Source organism: Syngnathus floridae, chromosome 17 (genome assembly GCF_059516105.1).
Source record: "Syngnathus floridae isolate MCC-2025c chromosome 17, RoL_Sflo_1.0, whole genome shotgun sequence".
Lineage (NCBI taxonomy): Eukaryota > Metazoa > Chordata > Actinopteri > Syngnathiformes > Syngnathidae > Syngnathus > Syngnathus floridae.
Genome location: NC_142429.1, coordinates 9,056,177 through 9,077,698, shown reverse-complemented (window position 1 = coordinate 9,077,698; position 21,522 = coordinate 9,056,177). Strand labels below are relative to the sequence as shown.

General features: G+C 38.8%; 2 protein-coding genes across 3 annotated transcripts; one reads left to right on the top strand and one right to left on the bottom strand.

Annotated features, from left to right (window-relative positions):
• The first annotated feature begins 692 nt into the window (after positions 1-692).
• nptx1l (neuronal pentraxin 1 like) lies at positions 693-4,711 on the top strand. 2 transcript variants are annotated; one of them, XM_088357713.1, is made up of 5 exons: positions 696-1,446; positions 1,702-1,909; positions 3,054-3,298; positions 3,371-3,550; positions 3,629-4,711. In XM_088357713.1, the coding sequence occupies exons 1-5, from the start codon at positions 1,003-1,005 to the stop codon at positions 3,848-3,850; spliced, it is 1,299 nt and encodes a 432-aa protein (XP_088213839.1). In that variant the 5' UTR covers positions 696-1,002; the 3' UTR covers positions 3,851-4,711. The 2 variants fall into 2 exon arrangements, with proteins under 2 accessions (XP_088213838.1, XP_088213839.1); XM_088357712.1 differs by having other exon boundaries at positions 693-1,446; positions 3,054-3,550.
• A 9,871-nt stretch (positions 4,712-14,582) lies between these two features.
• sec14l1 (SEC14-like lipid binding 1) lies at positions 14,583-21,330 on the bottom strand. The gene is made up of 17 exons (XM_088358465.1): positions 21,168-21,330; positions 20,309-20,511; positions 20,110-20,196; positions 19,075-19,224; positions 18,735-18,866; positions 18,473-18,601; positions 18,243-18,402; positions 17,878-17,987; positions 17,217-17,406; positions 16,906-16,994; positions 16,749-16,819; positions 16,502-16,673; positions 15,870-16,004; positions 15,651-15,785; positions 15,186-15,437; positions 14,906-15,084; positions 14,583-14,830 (listed from the first exon to the last, which is right to left on the bottom strand). Exons 3-17 carry the CDS (start codon positions 20,170-20,172, stop codon positions 14,725-14,727), a joined length of 2,073 nt encoding a protein of 690 aa, XP_088214591.1. The 5' UTR covers positions 20,173-20,196; positions 20,309-20,511; positions 21,168-21,330; the 3' UTR covers positions 14,583-14,724.
• Positions 21,331-21,522: the final 192 nt, after the last annotated feature.

Here is a 21,522-nt window from a genome sequence, read left to right as displayed (position 1 = left end):
CTCCTCTCCTAATACATCCAGTCTAATCTGACCGACCCAATAGATTTTCATTGCTAATTGAATGTTCTGATTTTATGATTCCGCATGAGTTGAATGATGTGTGCCGAATGGACAAAGGAGAGTCACAAATGTGTGCTTCCTGGATAATGAATGTCATGATATTTCATTTAATAATTTTCCAAACCGCTTATCCTCGTTGGGGTCATAGCTAATTGCACGGCAATTTGAGGTTTGATTATTGAGGATTCACCCGATTGCGGGTTTTCATTTAGTGAGCTTCATCTTTTTGGACCAGTCAAGAAAATGTCAATTTAAAAAAAAAAGAAATATTCAGAGCATGGTGGGGGGCTTACTGTATATCGTTAGAGATAAAGAAGTAATGAGGTTTTGATTGTGTGTGTGTAAAAAGTAAAGGGCATAGAGAAAACGCTGTTCTTTGGATGGCGCTGTCCTTGGTGCTGAAACTCAACTTGTGCTCTGCTTGTGCGCATTTGTGCGTATGTTGGGGAGCGAGAGAGAGAGAGAGAGAGAGAGAGAGAGAGAGAGAGAGAGAGAGAGAGAGAGAGAGAGAGAGAGAGAGAGAGAGAGAGAGAGAGAGAGAGAGAGAGAGAGAGAGAGAGTGTGTTCACAAAAAAAAAAAAAAACAACACAAATAACAAAACAAATCATGCTGCATTTAGCTATTGGCTTCCCGCCATGCGTAAACATTAACTAGCAGTGATAAAGGACAAGTAGTCAAATGATAGAAAAATTGAACATGTGCAAGCCCGGGAGCAAAATGGAAGGGCTTTTCTTTGGGAAGTGACGCTGCCTCTGGTGCCTATTAATGAGGGACTCAGATTCCCTCCCCTCCGGTGGTGATGCAGTGAAGCTGCTCTGCGCACAAGCATGCTCTCTGTATAAAACGGGTTCTCCTCCACACACGGATTACACTACACACGGGAAGTCACTGGGGCTTCTTTTTAAAAACCAAAGCAAATCGCAGACCTCCAAAAAGCCAACATGCAAACTACAGACGGTGTGAGCTTTTGGAGATTTTTTCTATTTTCATGCCTCTTTTTGCAGAGTTCCAGTCAAGACTTTGGAGGACAAACGCAATTTATCTGCACCTCGGTTCCAAAGGATACGGACATATGCGCCGCTACTTTGCAAAACAGCGTCCCGGGTGATGACTTGAAGAGCACCGTGGTGCAGCTGAGGGAGACGGTCTTGCAGCAGAAGGAAACCATCATGAACCAGAAGGAAACCATTAGAGAACTGACCTCAAAGTTAGCGCGATGCGAGAGCCAGAGCGGCGCCGAGGCAGGGGAAGGGCGTCCCGGGGGAAGGAGGAAAGAACCTGGCACCAAAAACACCATGGGGGATGTTTCCAGGGGCCCCGCGGACACTTTGGCGCAACTCTCGCAGACTTTACAGTCCCTCAAGCAGAGATTGGAAAACCTTGAGGTAGGGTGATCAGGCTATTGGAGAAAATATGCATCAAGATTTAATCCAATACAATTAATTACTCACTAATAGCTACGACACATTATATATTTTTACACAGTTGCCAGAATTTGTGTATTGTTTTCAATGCATGAGCAAAACTTCAAATATTTTTTCTGTATGTGAACTTAACGAGCAGTTTCAAATTGCTGCTATGCTGAGAATAGATTCCTCAGCTCAAAGTGTATCTATCTCTCCCCCTTTCCTTTCTCACAGCAATTCAGTCGAAGTAACAACTCAGTACAAGCCAACAGCCTCAAAGACCTGCTCCAAAGTAAAATCGATGACTTGGAGAGGCAGGTGTTGTCCCGAGTGAATAGCATTGAGGAGGGAAAGCCCGGACTCCGAAATGAGACAGAGCAGCGTGGGAGAGTGGAGTCCACCCTCACGTCTCTGCACCAGAGGATCACCGACCTGGAGAAAGGTACAAATACACTCAATAGAGGACATCTGGTAGGTCCTTCAAGTACAGAACTGTGGGGAAATCGGATCATTCCATCATCCCATGAGGGAGCAAATATTTTTGGAGACTTTACAGCTCTTCCATCAGATTAAAGCATTTTATCCCTCCATTTGAAACCTAAAACCAGAAACGTGTGCACGTGTTTGGGACCGGGCTCTGATCTCCTGGCAGACACAAGTATTCATGGGGCAGCGAGATGAATGTTGGAAATGTCACCTCTCCTCGGATGTGCATATCAAATTGAGATTAAAAGCAAATCCGGAGCATCGCCATCGTGGATTTGTTGTGTAATGTATAATTCCAATGTAAATCCCCAGCGGGTTTGCACGAGTGTGCTGAGGAGGATCCATTCACTGGACACTTGATTAGGGATACTAGCGCAATCTGATGAGGGACGACCAGACAATATAAAAATATTTTCTGTAGGTGTTCAACCATTTTAAATACTGAAATATTTAAGATTAAGTAGCTGCTGGTGGAGCTAGGATTTCTTTGTCCTTGTGAGGGCCATTGGGTAGCCAAGGATATCCCTCAAGGAATCCACACCCCCAAAACAAACAGTACAAAACATTTATTGTATGTTTCCAATGAGGGATGGAGGGAAAAATATGAAAATACCCAAAATCTGGCACCTGGGGGAGGTCTAAGCATATTTCAGGGGGGGCAGTACCCCCCGGAGTCCCCCCTCTAGCTCAGTCTGTGGAGATAGCGTATGCTTTCTATTCAAACTTTCCATGTTAACTTTTGAGAATTAATTAAAGTATATTTATGTAGTACTTTTGTACATTTAAGCTCTGCCTGCCACTATATGTTACAAATATATTTTGGGGACCAATTAAGTGTAATTGGATCATTTCTTGCGATGCACCTGATGAATCGCTGGTATACTGTACCTTAGAGGTGTTCTTCATATTTTGGCCTCATGAAGATCTATAAGAAGGGCAGATCTAATTCCATTGTGCTCCTGTACCGAATCAAATGCTTGCAAATGTCAGCGGCTAAGCTAACCAAATGATTGAGGAAGCACTTGTAGCAGCATTCTGCAAGATGTCGACATCATGCAAAATATATGCCACGTAAACACTTTTCCATTTCCTCTAAACAGGTCAGCGAGAAAACAGGCCTCTGGATAAATTCCAACTCACATTTCCACTGAGAACCAACTACATGTACGCAAAGGTGAAGAAGAGTTTACCTGAGATGTACGCACTCACCGTTTGCATGTGGCTCAAGTCCAACGCGTCCCCAGGAGTGGGCACGCCTTTTTCCTACGCTGTTCCCGGTCAGGCTAACGAGCTGGTGCTCATCGAATGGGGAAACAACCCAATGGAGATCTTGATTAATGATAAGGTATTGCTCGTTTTTTTACTTTTGTCTCGGCCGGGCTGGATTGAGGTTGATGTATTCTACATTGTCGTCAAGGTTGCCAAATTGCCTTTCCTGATCAATGACGGCAAATGGCATCATATCTGCGTGACGTGGACGACTCGTGATGGGGTCTGGGAAGCTTTCCAGGATGGCGTCAAGAGGGGGAGCGGTGAGAACCTGGCACCGTATCATCCTATAAAACCACAAGGCCTGCTGATCCTCGGTCAAGAGCAGGTGATGTCATCAAATTGTCACATGACTAATTTTTCCCAATCAATATTCAGGGATTGATTCAATCTGTATTTTCTCCAGGACACGTACGGTGGAGGCTTCGACGCCACTCAAGCGTTTGTTGGAGATCTGGCCAACTTTCACATCTGGGATCGGAAACTATCCGTGGGAGAAATCTATAATTTGGCAACTTGCAGCAGCAAAGCACAAGTGGGCAACGTTTTTGCGTGGCTGGAAACCAGTCTTGAAATTTACGGAGGTGCCTCCAAGTGGACATTTGAAGCTTGCCGCCATCTCAACTAAAGAACGGAGAGGTCGCTGTGGTCAGAAAGTCTGTAAAGGAATTTGAAGGCAGTTACTAGATGCTGAGTTGAAAAAAAATATGAGCAAAGCCTTTTTTCAAACCAGATTTCCTCTTTGGGAGAGTATTTGAGTAATGCACATTTGCAACTTTATGCGGTGTGTAAAATGCACGACAGGTTGTCCGATGACCCGAGGATGCTCACGACAACAAAAAAATTGAATGCAGCAGATGGTCATGTAGTCTTTGTAAAAAAAGATGTCCTGCGATTCAACTTCCTCGAGAGATTCCTTTTTTTTTTTTTTTTGACTGCCAGGGATTTTCACTGTGAAAATGGACAAGGCGGACTTCTTTGAAGAGTTGCTCAACAGACCGCTGGGTTTCCTCTCTTTTACTTTTCATCCCCTCCCCCTCCCCTCCTGCCAATTGCTTGACGTGATTTCGTGTGAAGAAGGGTGACACGCCCATTGCCAACATTCAAGCCTGAGTGCCTTGGGCTGTTGAAAAGAATCTCAGCGCATTCACGAGTGCTTGTCTGTCTCTCATTATTTTTCTTCAATTTAATTTGATCCGTGTGTTTATCAGAATACTTTAAATAAGGCAAGGGTAGTCCTGAAATGCAATTTATGGGGCATTTTGCAGAATGTTTGTACATTATTAGGAATGTTCTCTGTACAGTAAACAGCATGTCTTAACTTGTGTAAATGCTGCGTAAGCATCTACTGTATGATCTTTGCTTTTACTGTTGGATTTTCAGGTGGAGATTTTATACTGCATTGTTATATGCTTCAAGCATGGCAGCACTAACAGATGAAAAAATATTCTAGTTTTTGTAATAAATTGTGATACTTGACTCAAAAATGTGTATTTATTTTTACTTATTGAGTGCCCATTTTTTGCCATACACATTATAGACATAATGTAAGTGGGCGGACGCTATTGAATATCCAACTTTCAATCGATAGATTTTCTGCAGAATAGAATCATGGCTGACGTGTTTTTCCTTTTTCGTTCCTTGTAATTATCGGGGTGATTTGGCTCCACAACGTTCAGGTCAAATGTTACGCTAATTGCTTTTCCATTCACTACTTGGTTGTCTTCTTATCGACCGGCCTTTCACCGGATACCAGACTAACTAGGGAACATACCAATGACAGCTCGTCTGACTCTATGACGGTTGGATTCGAACGCCTTCCTCGCCGAGAGATACAAAATTAAAGTCCTAGTCTTAAACAAAATAACTTTATCAATAATTGATACAGTCTGCTAAATTTCAACATAACCAAAACATATATTTTGGTGCAGTGCAATCGCCCAACTCCCCCCCTCCCTTTTTTTTCTTCTTTCAGCCAGGGGTGAAAAGACCATAATCAAAAGTCACAGCAGGGCAGTAGCAAATATCACCTCGTGGAAAAATGCTTACTGGGCTTTTTATAAGGGAAACACATGAAATGTGTCACAGAGTGGCTGATGAAAAATTCATGACAAGGGAGAAGGAAAACAAACAAGAGCTGGATGTGCATGGGCTTCACTGGATTGTAACTGTCCCACTGAGGTTGAGAAATATCTTTGGACTGTTGTCCCAGACAAGGTCGTTATAGTTTTTCATCCAAAGGAATTTATGTTTGTTGATTATATAAGTTTATAGAGTCCTGGCAGCATGGAACCTCTCCGAATACAATGTGTTAGTTTATCATTCTTATATTTCTCCTGCTCAATTTTATTCTTGTTCATCTTTGGAATTGTTTATTTTCAAGCTCTGTACACAAAATTCTGAGCATCTGATGCGCTATGGGTGAAGTCAGGGCCACTGTGTGTTTGGAGGAGAGGCAAGAAGGATTTGGCGCACATGAGGGACAAATTCAAAGTTGTTCTTATTCTCAGAGCTCCTTAAAACCGTATTGCTCAACCCCCTGTGCGACCGAATGCATAATTAATTCTCTCTTGACGGGGGAATTTCCTGAACCAGTTGGCCATTTGAGCCTCAGTCCACATATATGCAAAAATGAAACTGGAACAAAAACACTTGTGAAGGAACACATCAGGAGATCAATTAATATTCGAAAAGTTTAACGACAAAAAAAAGGCTCTTGATAATTATTTTGATATATTTTGTTTTACGACTAATAAAAAAATGTGTGTGCATGTCAGTTTTTTGCTTGTTCTCCATCGTGTCGAAGGACTTAAAATGACCACCGGGCGAGACCAAGATTTCTGAATGCCTTGACAGTTTTGACATTTCTTTGTACTCTGCACAGATTGAAGATATCCGGATGCAGAATGAAGCCCCAAAATGTAACCAAGTCCCACAATAGCTATGGTCTTTTTTTCTCCAATAAATAATAATAAATTAATATAATAAATATAATAATAAATAATAAATTCCATTTTTTTCTCTCCGTCCCCTCAGCTACAGTACAGTACTACAGTACTAACCCTAACCCGATCAACAAACAATCAACCTAACATAAAGATAATAGGAGTTGAAAGAGAGAGTACACTAAACTTGACCCTGATTATTCCATCTCTTGCCAAAAAGCTAATGATGAGCACATAAAGTTTCACAGCAACCCGCCTGAGATGATTAAAGATTAACAGCTCCGTTTCCTTACAAGAGAGAAAAGCAGGCCCACGTCCAGCATCCTGGGATGTGCTTTGCCTCTGAGCACACCCATAGATCTACGCTAATTAGAGCAAAGTCCACTTTTGAGAGAACCATATGCGTCCCCAGTTAAACCCAACATATCTGAAAAAAATAATAATAGGGGGGTTATCACAATGCCTTGAATGGATAACATTAAATTATTAAATGTCATAATCCACCTCACCCTCCTTCCCTCAAAATAGCCGCTTACCCACCAGGCCCCAGATTTTATCAACAGGCATCTTGCGACAGAAGCTGGCGCAACAGGAGTATTTTTGACGCCACAGTCCACGCAACCTCTGGGAGCAATGCCAAGGAGCCGCTTTTCATGTTTTTCAGGTCAGCCACAGACAGCATGGCACCCCCACCCCCCCTATGCCGCCACTTCTGCATTGCACTTAAAACAGAACATGGATGCCTGCAGTGCCTGCACTTGACAACCAATGCTAACAATAAGAATAGCAACGCTGACTGGGCTGCTCATGTTGCATTCGAACGTGACAGGGGTGTTATATATGCTAATGACTTCTATACCTCCTGCTGTTTGAAAGAGAAAAGCGTGGGGGTCACATATGGCAGACTATATACTTTACCAGGAGTGAGTCACTGTATACGTCTCAGTTGGAGGTAATATTCAGTTTCCAGTCGCAACTGATGCTGGGAATCCTCAGGGTGCCAAGTCACAAATGAATTCCAATGTAATCTTCCCTCATTAACCTACACAGTAAAGAGAGAGAAAAAATATATCAGTCAAGATAGGAGACATCATTTCTTTCCACAAGCAGTGATTTTTATCTGCATGTATTTATTGGAATTCATTTGTTATATTGAAAATGATGTACCGTATTTTCCGCACTATAAGGCACACCTAAAAACCTCCAATTTTCTCAGTGCGCCTTATAATCCAGTGCGTCTTATATATGGACCAATATGGATTCGTGGATGAGGACTAACTTATTAAAGTAAGCTTTACGTGTTTATTTTGTGTGTTGCGTGATATTAACGTTTGAGCAACGTTGAGTTATTGATATATATAGCTGGTAAAGAGCGAGAGAGATTCCTAAAAGTGTCGTACGCGGTGACACTGAACTACCCAGACCGGAATTACATGACTGTTTCATCATTTATACTCAGGGAGCTTCCAAAATAACACTTCAGTTTCATAGCAATGAAATATCATAGTTGGGAGGGGGAGAATAAAAGGATACCTACCATATGCTCGCTCAATTCAGCAATAAAATTTTTTGGGGGATTTCAACTGCTGTTAAATATAATGAAAAACCAGAACACCAACAACGAAAGATAATCATCTTATTGGGTCAGAGAGCAATTATTTGGTTGGTGTCAATCTGGTCTGATCAATGTCACATGTCAAAAATTGGGTGTGTGACAATGTTTGGTTCTGAAGTGACGCATGGAGGCTTGTCCTCCTAGCAGACAATGAGGCACACAGTGGGACAGCTCCATGAGCCATGAATAATCCATGAGCTCAGAGGCACCAGGAACAACTCTGGGTATGCGGTGTGAGACTAACTGAAGCAACCTGTCAAACGGGGTCAGGATTGTTTACAAGCACCCGGCACAAGGTGGGAGAATGTACCAAAAAAAAAAAAAAAAAAAAACCAACAATGGTGCAGTTGTGCTTCAGAAATGTTATTTCCCAACTGTATTTGTGGCCATAACTTTGAGAAATCATAATAGCCATTTAAAGATGGAATCCCTGGTGATACATGACAAAAAAGACATTAAGGTACAAGACAAATGCTTTAGTTTTGTGCTAGTCATAATAGGACCGCATATTTTGGAATGTATCTACTCGGGCATTGTGTTTTTTTGTTTTTTTTAACCCCAATTACTTTTCATATTTCCAATGATTTCAATGTTCTGCCTGTCAACCAAAACTAAACTATTTTCAAAATTGATTTTAACTCAACCTTGAATTGGTCAAATTTTTCTCTTGCCAGCTTGTTAAAGTAATTTCATTGGTGCACAAACTTCTTTTTCATGAGCTGCGTTAACTGGCTGCTGAATAAACTTCAATCAGTAAAAACTTTCAGGTAAGGGTGATTTTTTTCCCCAAGCTATTCTTCTTTTGTCACAATGTGTTCTGGTGCAATAATATTCTGTGGGCTGTGAGAGTGCCACTGACAGCTTTTATCCTTAAGCCCTTTGTGGCTCAGTTCTTCAGGCTTACAAGAACCAAAGTGTACTCTCCAGTTTGGGTTTAATTGTAATCTGTGATTTCAAACAAGATCCAGTTACCAGAAAAAGTCTTTGGGCTTATTATTTTCCTTTAGAGTAGTCAAAAGAAAGAAAAATAAAAAATAAATATATAAATAAATAAGTAAATATCTAAATATATATACATGTATATGTATAATTATATATATTTAAAAAAAATACTATATATATAGTTTTTAAAAAATATATATATATATATTTTAATATATATATATATATATTTTTTTTTCCCACAACTGTTTTCAGAAATGTAATATCACTAATTACATGGCTTTAGAACATCCTTCCCGGGAGTCTAAGCTTATACGGGATCAAGCAGAAAAAGCCAAAGCCACAAGAGAGCTTGATCTCAGCCCAACCTCTCCCATACTTGTCTGGGCATTAAACCTGCATCCATTGCTCAAATGCTGTCATGCTCCACTACATTGCAGCTTCTTATAATAACCATCCTCTTTATCTTTGTCTCGTGTTGCTCCCTGCAGACCTCCACAAGGCGCATATGACATGCAATGATATCTTCTTTGTAAAGAAATATACCAGGGTATTGTATCAGGACCCAATTATCAGAGTTAGATGGATGAAAGTGGCTTCACCCATGAGGAGGATGGCGGGAGTTATTTTAACCGCTTTGTTGGCGCTGCAATTGATCGGGAAAAAAAGATAACTCGTGTCACAAAACATGTCAGCAAATGTCGACTTTGACATTTAACAAAAGCATCTTCATTAAAACAAATATCTTTTTTTTTTAAAAATGGTTCTTCAGAGCCATTTTGTGTTGAAGTATTAAAAGATAATAGCCACAAATCTAATTCACTTCTAGCAACATCAAATAAAGCGAGTAATATAAACAACAATCCTGTCCTACAATCCAACAGATTACAAATCAAAGCCTGACTCTGATCTATTTAAACCCAAATTATTCTTAAGCGAATGATGCAGCAATGGGGGAGGATGAAATCATCTCAATACGGGTCCAGCATTTTCCCATGGTAATGAACTTTGTTGCAGCATATCCACTGAGTGTTAAATTGAGAAGCCATTAGGAGCCAAATGGATCATTTTCTAAATCCATTTTACACACAAAATATGAAAAGAGGAAAACCATCTTAAATTGCGATGGAATGATTGCAGACATTCGAACAAGCCTAGGCTTGTTTTTAAATACTGTCATGGCAATACTAAAAATTTGGTCACATGACATCTGCAAGTTGAGCCCTTGGGCACTGTGATGTTATTTTGTTTCTCTTGACAAGTGGAAGCATCTTAATTATGAAGCACCCTTGGGAAACAATCGATTTTTTTTAACACATTCATGGCCTTCTTCCTTGATCCCCAAGAAGAGACAATTGTTTGATGGCAATGAGGAGGTTCTCAATTGCAAGTGGTACAAAGACATGTCATCATGTGGAGGTAGCTGAGAATAAAGCTACCATCATCTCCTGTGAGTCACATCGCAAGTTATGGGTAGGCAGGAAGACCTTAAGAGTTTGAGCTCTAACATTATTAGCATTTTAATGGCATTTTATGTGACTGGAGAGAGCCTAAACCATGTGAAATGACGGAAATCTATTCAATGTTGATAGACAAAGCCTGAGGCCATTCTCGTGTCTTGTCATTCTTTTTTTTTTTAAATGCAAGCACTTTTAATCAACGTTTGGCAGTACTTATTTTTTATCATAATTTTTTTATTATCAAAGTTTGGCAGTACTTTTTTTTCTATAATAAATAACTATGTTTTCCAAAAACAGATTAAAAATTAAATAATTGCTGCGGTGTCATAAAAGTGTCACTGGGTTTGCGGGTAGTTTTAAAAACAACAATTACAAAAGAATCATAAAATCAATTATCATGAATTAATTGTTTGTGAGCTATAACACAGATTATCAATTTGCCTTGAAGCCTAAAGAAAAAACACATTAGTGAATTCATCAGTAAAAAGCAAATGATCTTTAACTTTTCTTGCTAACACAACAATAATGTCCTACGTTGGAATGTTGAGCGATGTAAACAATTGCTGGAGAAATGTTCCTCAGAGTCAAGGATAAATTTGTGAGGGATGTGACAGCAGTCTTTGTGGAAACACCTACAGCTATTATCACTTGAGGACAAAAGAATATTTGACGGGAAAAATCATTGTGTATTGTGCTCAAAACAACATTTTAAAATGCTGACTCATGTTCAAAGTTTTTCTTTGGCGGTATTGGAATTAAACAGCATGCACGGGGATTATTATTGTGTTTAAAATATAACTACTTGTCCTTTCAAAGGCTACATATACACTTTTGTGGCTATTTCCAAATTGTATCAAATTTTTTATTACATTCATTTATTTATTTTTTGCAGTGACAACATTATTAGATTTTTACCATTTAATTTAATGAATTAATTATAATATTCATCTAACTGCAGGTAACATCTGCATTAATCCACAATCGATTCCTCGTGCACATTGATTTAAAATGTAATGTATGCTTTTTGGACCACTTTGCATCCCGTACAATATTTCATTTTGTCTCGATACAAAAAGACAAACATAAAATGGTGATGATAAAGCAAGTGGTACAAATTGTTAGACAGTGAGACATTCTTTCATATTGGATTGTGTTTCTTGGTGCTAACAAGCGTGTAATAGGCTTAGCTCTTCTTGGCAGAAAGAGACTCAAGTCACACTTTAAGGCAATTAAAAGCACCATGCCTGAGCCCGATGGGGATTGACAATACAGCTACTCTCTCATCATCTTACTACGATGGCGGAGACAGGAAATTGTCTCAGCGGCAAGCTCAAAGAAAAAAAAACATGGTCATTGAACACAACTGATTGACCACAATGTGGTAGATGATTTGGAGTAGACACCAAAGGTGAAATTTCAAGTTCAAAGTTTCAAGTTTCAAATTAAAATCTATCCCGCACACATCAACAAGCAGGCCAAGATTACATTTGAATGCAATCACTGCTTGACAAAGTCGGAACAGATGACAAGTGACTGAGAAACAAAAATGGGAGATGCTCCCATGAGATGCCCCGCAGCTTTTTTAAAATGAGAACTTGCCTTGATCGCCTAGCTCTCTTCATCGCTAATCCCATCTTCGTACCTTTATCTACCGTCTTTTGCTCTCACTCGTTTTTTTTTTGCTCTTCTTTATCCTCGCAGATACTCACAAACCCAAACGAATGGTCGCTGAGCGACAGTGGCCTGGTAGGTTAAAAAGAAAAGACAGACGCCTTCAACTTCAGTGTTTTGTTCAGTAGCAGACAGATTTGAAATGACTGTGGCGTGCAGAACTGCTTCTATCGATAGTTGCGTCTAATTGGAAAAAAATGTGGAGGCATGAAGGTCACCTGCATTGTGGATGTCAAGAGTGACAGCTTGTATGTTGTTGTTTTAGTGTTGTGTATGGAATCATGATAAAACTCTTTTAGGGAGATTCTCAAAGCAAGAAAATGATTATTTTTCCGATTTGATCACATGTGCCCTTGCAGTTTCTCTGCAGCATGTTGGTCACGATTTCCACCTGACACGAGTACAGAGGATTGGTGACAACGTTCTGAGATTTGAGCTGTTGCTGGATTCTAACACTTTTCACAATCTTTTTTTTTTACATCACATTTGCCAGTGACAGTGATGCTTCATTAAAGCATGATTTTCTCAGATTTTCAATACTGTGGCATTTGTAAATATATTCAAGGCTATAGTTTAAAAAGATTCTATCTTCAAGAAAATAATCTCAAACCTAGATCCAATCCAAATGATCCCAACACAATTATTGTTACATACCACATGAAACATTTAATTTCCATCAGCTGGCTATAAGGTGAAAGATTTTCACCTTCACATGGTTAAGCCTGTCGGGAATTGTATTTTAACTGCATCGGGCAGATGAGTGCAAAAGATCTCACAAGTGGCTCGTGATCTAATTGCCAGGTGCTCCCGTGGTGACTCACAGGAGTCTTAAACCCAACAACCCTTCCAGTGCAATCAAAAAATCATTGAGATGCTTTCTATTGCTCGGTAAGGACAAAATATTAGTCATAGTTTACTGTATGTCCTTCCTAATATAAACACAATATGCAGTCACAGTTTGCTATCCATATGTGATCAGCATGAGACCCAACACAAGAGCTAAACAGTATAAATAAAGTGTAAGCTGCATAATTGTAACCCCAAAAATGCTGTCACTGATGTGCACAGTGTAGGAAGAAAAAAAAAGAAAGGTCTTGTGTTAGAAAAGCAATAAAGCAACATTGGGCTTGTAGGCAGAACGCTGTCTCGTCATTGCAAATGAGGCCAGCGCTCAGGAGTCGGCGGCCTAAATTGAGGCCAGATTGATGGTCTCTCTTATTGCGGAGAAAAATCAATGCTGGAAGATATAAGATTTAGTGTGAAGTAGTTGAGATAAGTAACCGTGACTGCATCAATTTGTCTGAAGCCATTTTAATTAGGTCTACTAAAATCATGTATTAAATTAGGGTTCCAAACTAGCCATTGAGATTAGCGGTCAATGCTAAAAGTCCTGCAGTTCAGTTTTTTATCCATTCAAATGATTTCATTTAGTGAGAATTGGCAATTTCTGTTATATGGATAAAAATAGTGACAAAAGAAATGAAGTATAAATGATGGGACTGCATCTTTATTCTTTATTTCAGCATGACATTTAGCACAGTTCTATAATTCATAAAGTTGGGGAAGACCACTTTTTTTTCCATGAACTTATCTAAAAAGTTCAACTAGAACATTTACTTCAAAATGTATTTTTTCCTTTTCTGTTTTGAAGGTGTCTTGAACAGATTAATTGGATTTACATGATTTCCTATGGGAAGCATGCTTTAGTTTTTGTATTAATTTTTTTTCTTATTATTTTAACACTGCAGGCAAAAGTCTATGAAGGACAGTCAAAGTCAGCCTACTAATCAATCAACATACTACCGAAAAGGGTATTTTACAAGTAAATAAATAAAAAATCTCCAAAGATTTCCATTAAAAGTCTGTTACCGTTGTTCAAAGTTTGAGTTTAGACCGAGAAGGAAAATTTAATCAACACTGAGCTGGGAGCATATGTTAAGTTTATGGATATTAAGGTTTTATGTAAATGCATTGTGCATCCAAATAAAAAAAATAAAAAAACATCTCATGGTTTTCAAATTAGCAGCCTCTGAAAACATGTTTATGCAAATACTTCAATCTCAGCCTGCATCAACTTATGGACAGCTTTTGTTTTTATCCTTACAACTGAATTTCATTCTATTTCCCAAGTCTATATTTGAATGCAGATTATATCCTCTACCTTAATGCGAGTAAATCAAGGCACCTCTTATCAAATACTGCATACAAGGAGCAATCTGGAGTTTCCCTTTCCAATCATCCACTTATTGCTGTGAAGAGGATAACTATTACAGCTACACTGCAACACAGCCACTGCAGACATTTCTTTCCTCCATTTCAGTATAAAGGCTCTCTAGAGGCCACAGCAATGTATGCTCTTGTAATGAATTCTTTATTCAAGCAACTCTTCTATTCCTTTGCCCAATGAGCTCGAATGGGGGAAAAAATGTATTTGCACATTTGGGACAATGAGACTTTCAAAGGATTGTTGTTTCTCTCAGTCTCAATCATGTAGTTAAATAAATCTGTTGTTTGATGTCATTAAAGATGTTTTTCTGCTCAATATAAGGATTTGCAAAATGTACCTGGTAATATCTTGCAGTGGAGTTTGTAATAATTGGTAAATGGGCACCAAAATATTAGCTGCTGGGCTACAAAATAGTAAAATATACAAACTGAGGCTTGAACATTTTCTGTGCAAGGGAAGCCTGACATCTAGTGGACAATCAAAGAAATTCAGTGACTGCCTTATCTTTTGACATTGCCATTTATTGACCCATCAAATGCAGTGAAGACCGTCCAATGATTGATTACACTTGGCAGAAATTTCAAATCCAACACCTTCTGCTACAGAAATGATCCAATTAATGGATTCCTTATTGAGCCGATGCTACCTTGAGACAGTTGAGCTGGCGTGTGATTGGCTAGAAAGAGTAGTGGACACGCTAAGTTGAGAAAAACCACTATGACTGGACTCTAGGCTGGTCATGGACCCCCTTTAAAAAACACACACATAGGGATTTCTTTATATTCTAAACAAACACACATATCCAGGGAATAAATGAACTAACCTGATATCTTGGGAAGCCAGCACCTCGGTATAATACATGATTTTACATTTGTGGGTGCAGACCTGCAGAGAAGCCAGCACGTCATCCACGTAAGACAGACTGGAGGCCGAGGCGGCTGGGGCGCTGTGAAAGCACCACTGGAGGATGTAGTAACCAGGCCAGCGAGTGATGTGGGAGCCCTGTTTGAACAAAGTGAGGCACATAATCAATATGAAGAGAAAAGAGGATGGTGGTGGATTGTCTTGAGACATGTCCACAAAAAGAACTGTGTTCCATTTACCTGTGCACTCTCCCCCTCCCTGCATGTGAGGGTTTTCTCCACCAGGCTGTAGTCCCGACCCAGTACCCAGTTCTTGTCTAATAGCTGCGGATTGACAGATCCTAAGGATGTAAAAGCGTGTGTGCCGATTGTGTCTTTTTTGGGTGATTGTGGAGCCCTTTTTGAATGGTAGATGTTGAAGAGCACGTCTCCTTTAGATACATCAAAATCCCAAGTGATGACAGAAGATGCTTCCACGATCTCAATCAAAATCTGCATTTAGAACGGATGGGAAGAACAGAGCATATTGATATTCACATGACGTTCTCATTATTTCCAGCAGACGGCGCCCTAAGCTTACAATGAATCTTATTTATCATGTAAATGGGGATGAGCCCAGTTTTATTGATTTATTATTCTTTTTATCAGAGAAAGGAACATTCACTTTTACATTCAGCTTGTGTTTCTTTAGATAAGTGACTTTACCTCATATGGAGCTCCCTTGAAAATACTGGCACTTTTATATATGGATTCTGTCAATAATCCATTGTCTTCCATCTCTAGCTCCTCTCCTGTCCTATACAAAGACTTGGGGACTAAACCTCCATCTGGAATGTCACACTTGAGAGATAAGAAAATAAAAGAGTAAGCTGACAACTCTTAAAAGTAATACAAGTGCAGCTTTATGTATTGAACAAAGCTCACCACGCACTCTCCTCCTAAAAAGTCAGGAATAAACGCTTGGTCAATGTAGTCCACCAAACCTCCTGGACCTTGGTAGTCACTTGCAGCATACACAAGGAACTTCTTACGGGTGTTTTCATTGATCAGAGGGCTGACCTGCAAGTCAGAACATCAACAATATTTATGCAATATTCATATCATAAATAATTTTTAATTTTGATCTTTGGAATGTAATACAATACTTAAGATCAATTAAATTTTCTTATTTAGCATAATTGGGTAATGGCCTCAACCTTAAAAAATATAATAAAAAATAATATATATATATATTACAAATTAAAAAAATATACTAAAAAAAAAATTATTTGTTTGTGTACTGTGACATTCTTTCATTCTATTCCACATTTGACATTCTACAGAGGTTTGGAAAACACCAAATTAAGGCCACCACCATTATCTGTCCATCCAGCAACACACAGCGCTATCATGTGCAATCTTTCTATTACACTGAGTTGTTGACATTTTCCCATTTTGAACAAGAATGGGCAATTATTATACAACGCGGTGACCTTCTCCAAAAGAGCAAAAATATTAGAAGCATCCCTCTTGCATGCCTAGCATTGTGGCTAGTGAATATAGCGGTTTATCCTCACCAGGGTCCAGATGACAGGAAATATCCTGGGTGCTTTCAGCATGAGCAGGCGACCCAGCGTCTCGGGGTAGTTGGCCTCCACAACTTCAATGATCCTCAGTAGAGCCTTTAGTCCAGGTCTCCACAGATGACGCATGTTAAGACCCTCCAGATCCACCAGGCACGTCCAGCACCTGGTGCACATATTTTCACGATTATTCCATTTTTCTAATCGCTATTTTGCGACCACAAGGAAAGAATTCTGGCACCAGATTGGTCGACCAAAGAGTGCCGTGTTTTCCTCACAGCGCCGAAGTCCCTCTTCGTTGATGGCGACGGCCTGGGTCATGAAGGTAAATGTCAGCCGTAAAATCTGTTTACAAAACCGACTGAATGGTGTGTAAATGTGGGCTTAAACCTTTTCACCTGTTGAACCAGCACCTCCTCTGTTAAAGCTCGCATCAAACCTTTTGTGTCCATGTGACCCAATCGCAATATGTAGAGAGGTCGGCCATCTAAACACAAACGCAATAAATAATTCCATCAAAATTCAATTTAAATATATTTTTAAAATGTTTTCTTGAATTGCTGATCTGTGTTTAAGACACGTGAGAACTATGACAGCTGGTTTGCAGACATTAGTTAATAATCTACAAGCTTATCTAGTTGCACAAGGAGTGACCCCTTCTCTAAATATGCAGTAAAAGGTAAATAATTTAAAAAAAAAAGGACTGTGCCTCTGTCATTGTGGTGCCAGCCTCCACTGTAATAATCCTGGAGAAGTTGAGGACGCTGCCATGAGTTCAGTAGGAAATCCACTTGATGTTGCTTCCTCCATGTAAGTGATTGGCACAGAAGCTCTCGAGCTTTGTCAAAGTTAAAATCTGTGGCTATCAGAAAACGAAGAACATGCTGATCCTTTGGACTCTGAAAAGGCAAAAAAAAAAAAAGATTCACCACATGATCACCATAAAATATAAACCTATTGACTTAAGTTAAGGCTGTCATTATCAAATATTTTTTAGAATTGATTATTCCGTCGAATAATAATTTATTTTTCATAAAAGTGTATAAAACATTTTCCCCTATTTATTATTTTTGTTGATTTTCCGTAGAAAAAGCAAACACGCCTTGTTTTGATTAAACACAAAAGATAATTGTTTGTTTTCATGAATAAATAATACAAAAAATAATTAATAGCTGTTGAGAAGTAGACATAAAAGGATTTGGACAATTATAAAATAAAAAAACAATTACTCAGTTGTCGATTAGGTTGATAAATCGATTCATTCTGACAGCGCTAAAAAATACCAGGAAAGTAGCAGATAACTTATTATGTAAACAAAACGGATTGACATGGAAAAGTGACCTTATCTGTTCAGACAAAATTGATATGACCTTGCCCTTGTTGGTTTCCTGGAGCCAGTGCCGCAGTCGAATAAGGCAGCTTTCCTGCAGAGGTGTTAAATCACCAAGGTAACGTCTGATGTAATCAGCATCCAACTTGTCTGCAGGCCAAAACACAGCTTCAACTTAGCACATCGTCCATTGCATGCATTACAGAAAGACTCGGGGCACTTTCAACCTGAATGAAAAATATCATCGACATACTCAATGTGAAATTTTCTGACACTTTCAACAAACGCTCTTTTTCATACAACATTTGCAGTAGAAATGAAGCAAAAAAAATCTGATTTTGGCCTTTGTCATGAGCTACAAAAGGCAAACCAAGAAAGATTTATAATATTAAGGTTGCCACCTACCATCAGCAGAAGTAGTTGCTATTTCTGTGTGGTGGTCCTTGTCATCTTTCACACAATTTCCAGGGTCGACTCCCGAAGGAGACGATGGAGTCCATCGAGGTATAAACGTTATTCCCTCATTTTCCAGCTCTGTCAGGTGATACTGGATAATTTCTTTACCCTATCGAAACATCAATGGAATGGTAAACATCAGCAGAGATTTTTTTTCATCCACACAAATCATTACCAACCTTTTCAATGCTACTAGCATATTGTTTCATTGCAATCTTCTCTGCCATGCTTTCAAAGCCAAAAAAAGATTTGACATCAAGACTAGCTGTCTGCTCAAAACATGTCCATTCCTCATTCTCGGGATGAACCTGTGAAGCAAGAGCAGAATTTAATATAAAACTACAGAAACGAATGTAAGATGAATATTAAATCGCACAAGGTCCAACATTGGAGTGAATGATGACAATACAAATCTGGATTGATTTATGTAATTTAGATTACCGTGTATTTGCAGCACTCAGACGAAATGACCCTGTTGGAAAACGTTTCGTTCAAGACCTCAATGACGAGAGTCCGCTCTCGGCGGTTCAGGGTGTTCTTTTGGATGAAATATAGGTAGTCTATGCCAGCAATCTTGGTAGAGAAAAACAAAGCAAAAAGATATTTCACTCTAATGTGGTGGTTATAAAAAGTCTACACACCCTTGTTCAAATGCCAGGTTTTTGTGATACCACAAAATAAAAATGACCACGATTAATTACTTAAAAAAAAATCTTCCATTAGTGTGACCTACAAACTCAAATGAAAAAAAATTATAATAAATTAGTTTGTAAAAGCAAACCCGTTTGAGGAGTCGAGGTGCATCAATGTCAATAGTGCAGCGCCTCTCGATCACCACTATGGAGCCATCCTGGCTTTGGCTCTCGTTGATTATCTCACTGTCTACGAACACTGGGATCAATGCACATTTAGGGAATCTCTTGTTGTAAGCCTGACAAAGAGAAGTCAAAGTAGCCAGAGTTAATTAAGGAGTATAATTTACTGCCGTACCGACAAATCAGCAGCAGTCAACAAACAGAAGATCATTTCAAGGGTCTACAAATTTTTCAAAAGCAAAATGGGCTCATCATAATAACATTCAGGCAAGTTATAAAAAAAAAAAGTGTAATTAGGACAGTTGGTAGGAATACTGACTGCCAAAGGCAAGCTGAAAGGAGGTCTAGTGAAAAATCTTGAGTAAATAAAAGAGTCTGAAGGGAGAGACGATTTATTTGTTCTCAAAGGAGTTGGAGATTCTACAAGAAAGTATTATTTTATTATCCCTTAGACGTAGGAGATTGACTTGAAGAGAAGATTCCCACGGAGTCAAACAAAGTGTCTGTGAATGTTTACTCGCACGATGTATTGAAAACGTCTCAGCTGGTGTCTGCGGTGCAAAGTGTCATGGTGATTGCGTAAGCTCGGTTTAATGGATAACGTCGTTAGGGAAAAGCGAAAAGAGGCTGGGAGGAAAAAAAAAAAAAGCTCTAATATAAATAGATACATTTAGTTTACATAATATGTAAAACTGCTATGCTGCATCAATACCACATTCAATCAAGTTAATCATTTCAAATTTGAGCTGCGTGTGCCAAAGTGCTGCCACATTGGCACCACCAAGCTGTCAGCTGCTCAGTTACATAACCATCTGTAAAGTATAAAAAAAATCAAATAAAATAAATAAATTAAATAAATTAAATAAATTAAATAAATAGATAAAGGTCTACTGGCTACAACAAAAAATAAACCTGCAGTAAAATGACATTTTTTTGCATGACAATTATCTTCTTGCAGGAATAATATTAATAATAAAATTAAAAAAACAAAAAACACTTACGGCTATTATCAACTCAAATGGATGTTTGTAGACCCGGACAGGCGACTGATATTCTCGCACCATGGTTGCAGTTCAGTCAGTCAGTCCCTGAATAAAATCAACGACAATCACATGACTCACTGCCATGTTTTTATAACATCTGATTTAAAAAGTTTCTATAAAGCCGACACAATATTTGAAAGAGTAAAGTATGACTTACAGAAATGGGATGTTGATCCACACGTTTCAGATGTGTCGAGTTAGAGATCCATTTGAATGCCGTCCACAATCAGCTGGCAGATGAAATATTTTTTACCTCATTGGGTGTTGTAAAACTGAAAGCACCGTGACCAGCTGGTGACTGTGAACTCCGCCTCTTTCGAGCCAACAGGAAACCATAAATCCGTGTCGGATTTAATATCTCTGGTGGAAGAGGACAGATAGGTTGTTAAGGAAATGTAAGTGGACATAATTGGGGGAAAATAAAATAAAAATGTAAAATAATTGAGTTGTATTTCTATATATACATGCACTCACTATTATTTTATTATTTATGAGCTTATTGAAAATACAATAATCATTTCAAGATGAACCTCAAAGTGAAGTGGACCTCTTCAAAATTGTCCTTTTTTTTTTTTTTTTTGTGCTCGGCTTGCTCTAACAAGGGCCTGAATGGCCAAAATCACGAGGACGTCCACTTCTATGCCTTTCTAATTTCTCTGGCTCTTTGTTGGCTGACTAACCCTCTGGGAACATTCTGTTCAAGTCTTGCAAGAGCAAGAGACCTTTGAGAAATTCCAAAATGTTTTCCTATCATGATGGCAAGAAGAGGAACTATTGCAATTCATCACGGTAAATTCAAGGGGCACTTTGTTTGGAATTATACTATTGCATTTAAATAAATACAGATATGTATCTGACAATAAAGAACAATAAAAGGGGGAAATACAGACTTTGACATATTCAAAGTAAACAATAAATTTGATCAAGGCGTGACATAAATTAGATTACATTTTACGGAGCGTATTAGCAAATTACTCAAACATAAAGACTAGTTTTCAAAAAAATATATATATTACCGTGTTGCAGCTTGCAAGTCGACGCTTGCAGACTTTGAGCGTTAAAGTTCAGCTGACAGCAACGACGCACTTCCTGGAAGGCAACCGGATGTCACATTGATATCTAAATAGTTTTTTTTTTCATTATATCCGCCGTCAAAATACAGAAATCGATCGTTATGCGTAAACAATGTGTGACGTAAAGTGTTTCATTAGAACGTTTCACCAACTCAAAGCCAGCTTGTTGACGTCATCGGCGTCAAATGACGTCATTGCTCAAGGGTTACAATTTGTGAATATCATATGGATTGTATTTTCTTTTTGGGATGCTATTAGGTATTTTGTAAGTTGTTAACCTGTTTTTCTTGGTCAATTT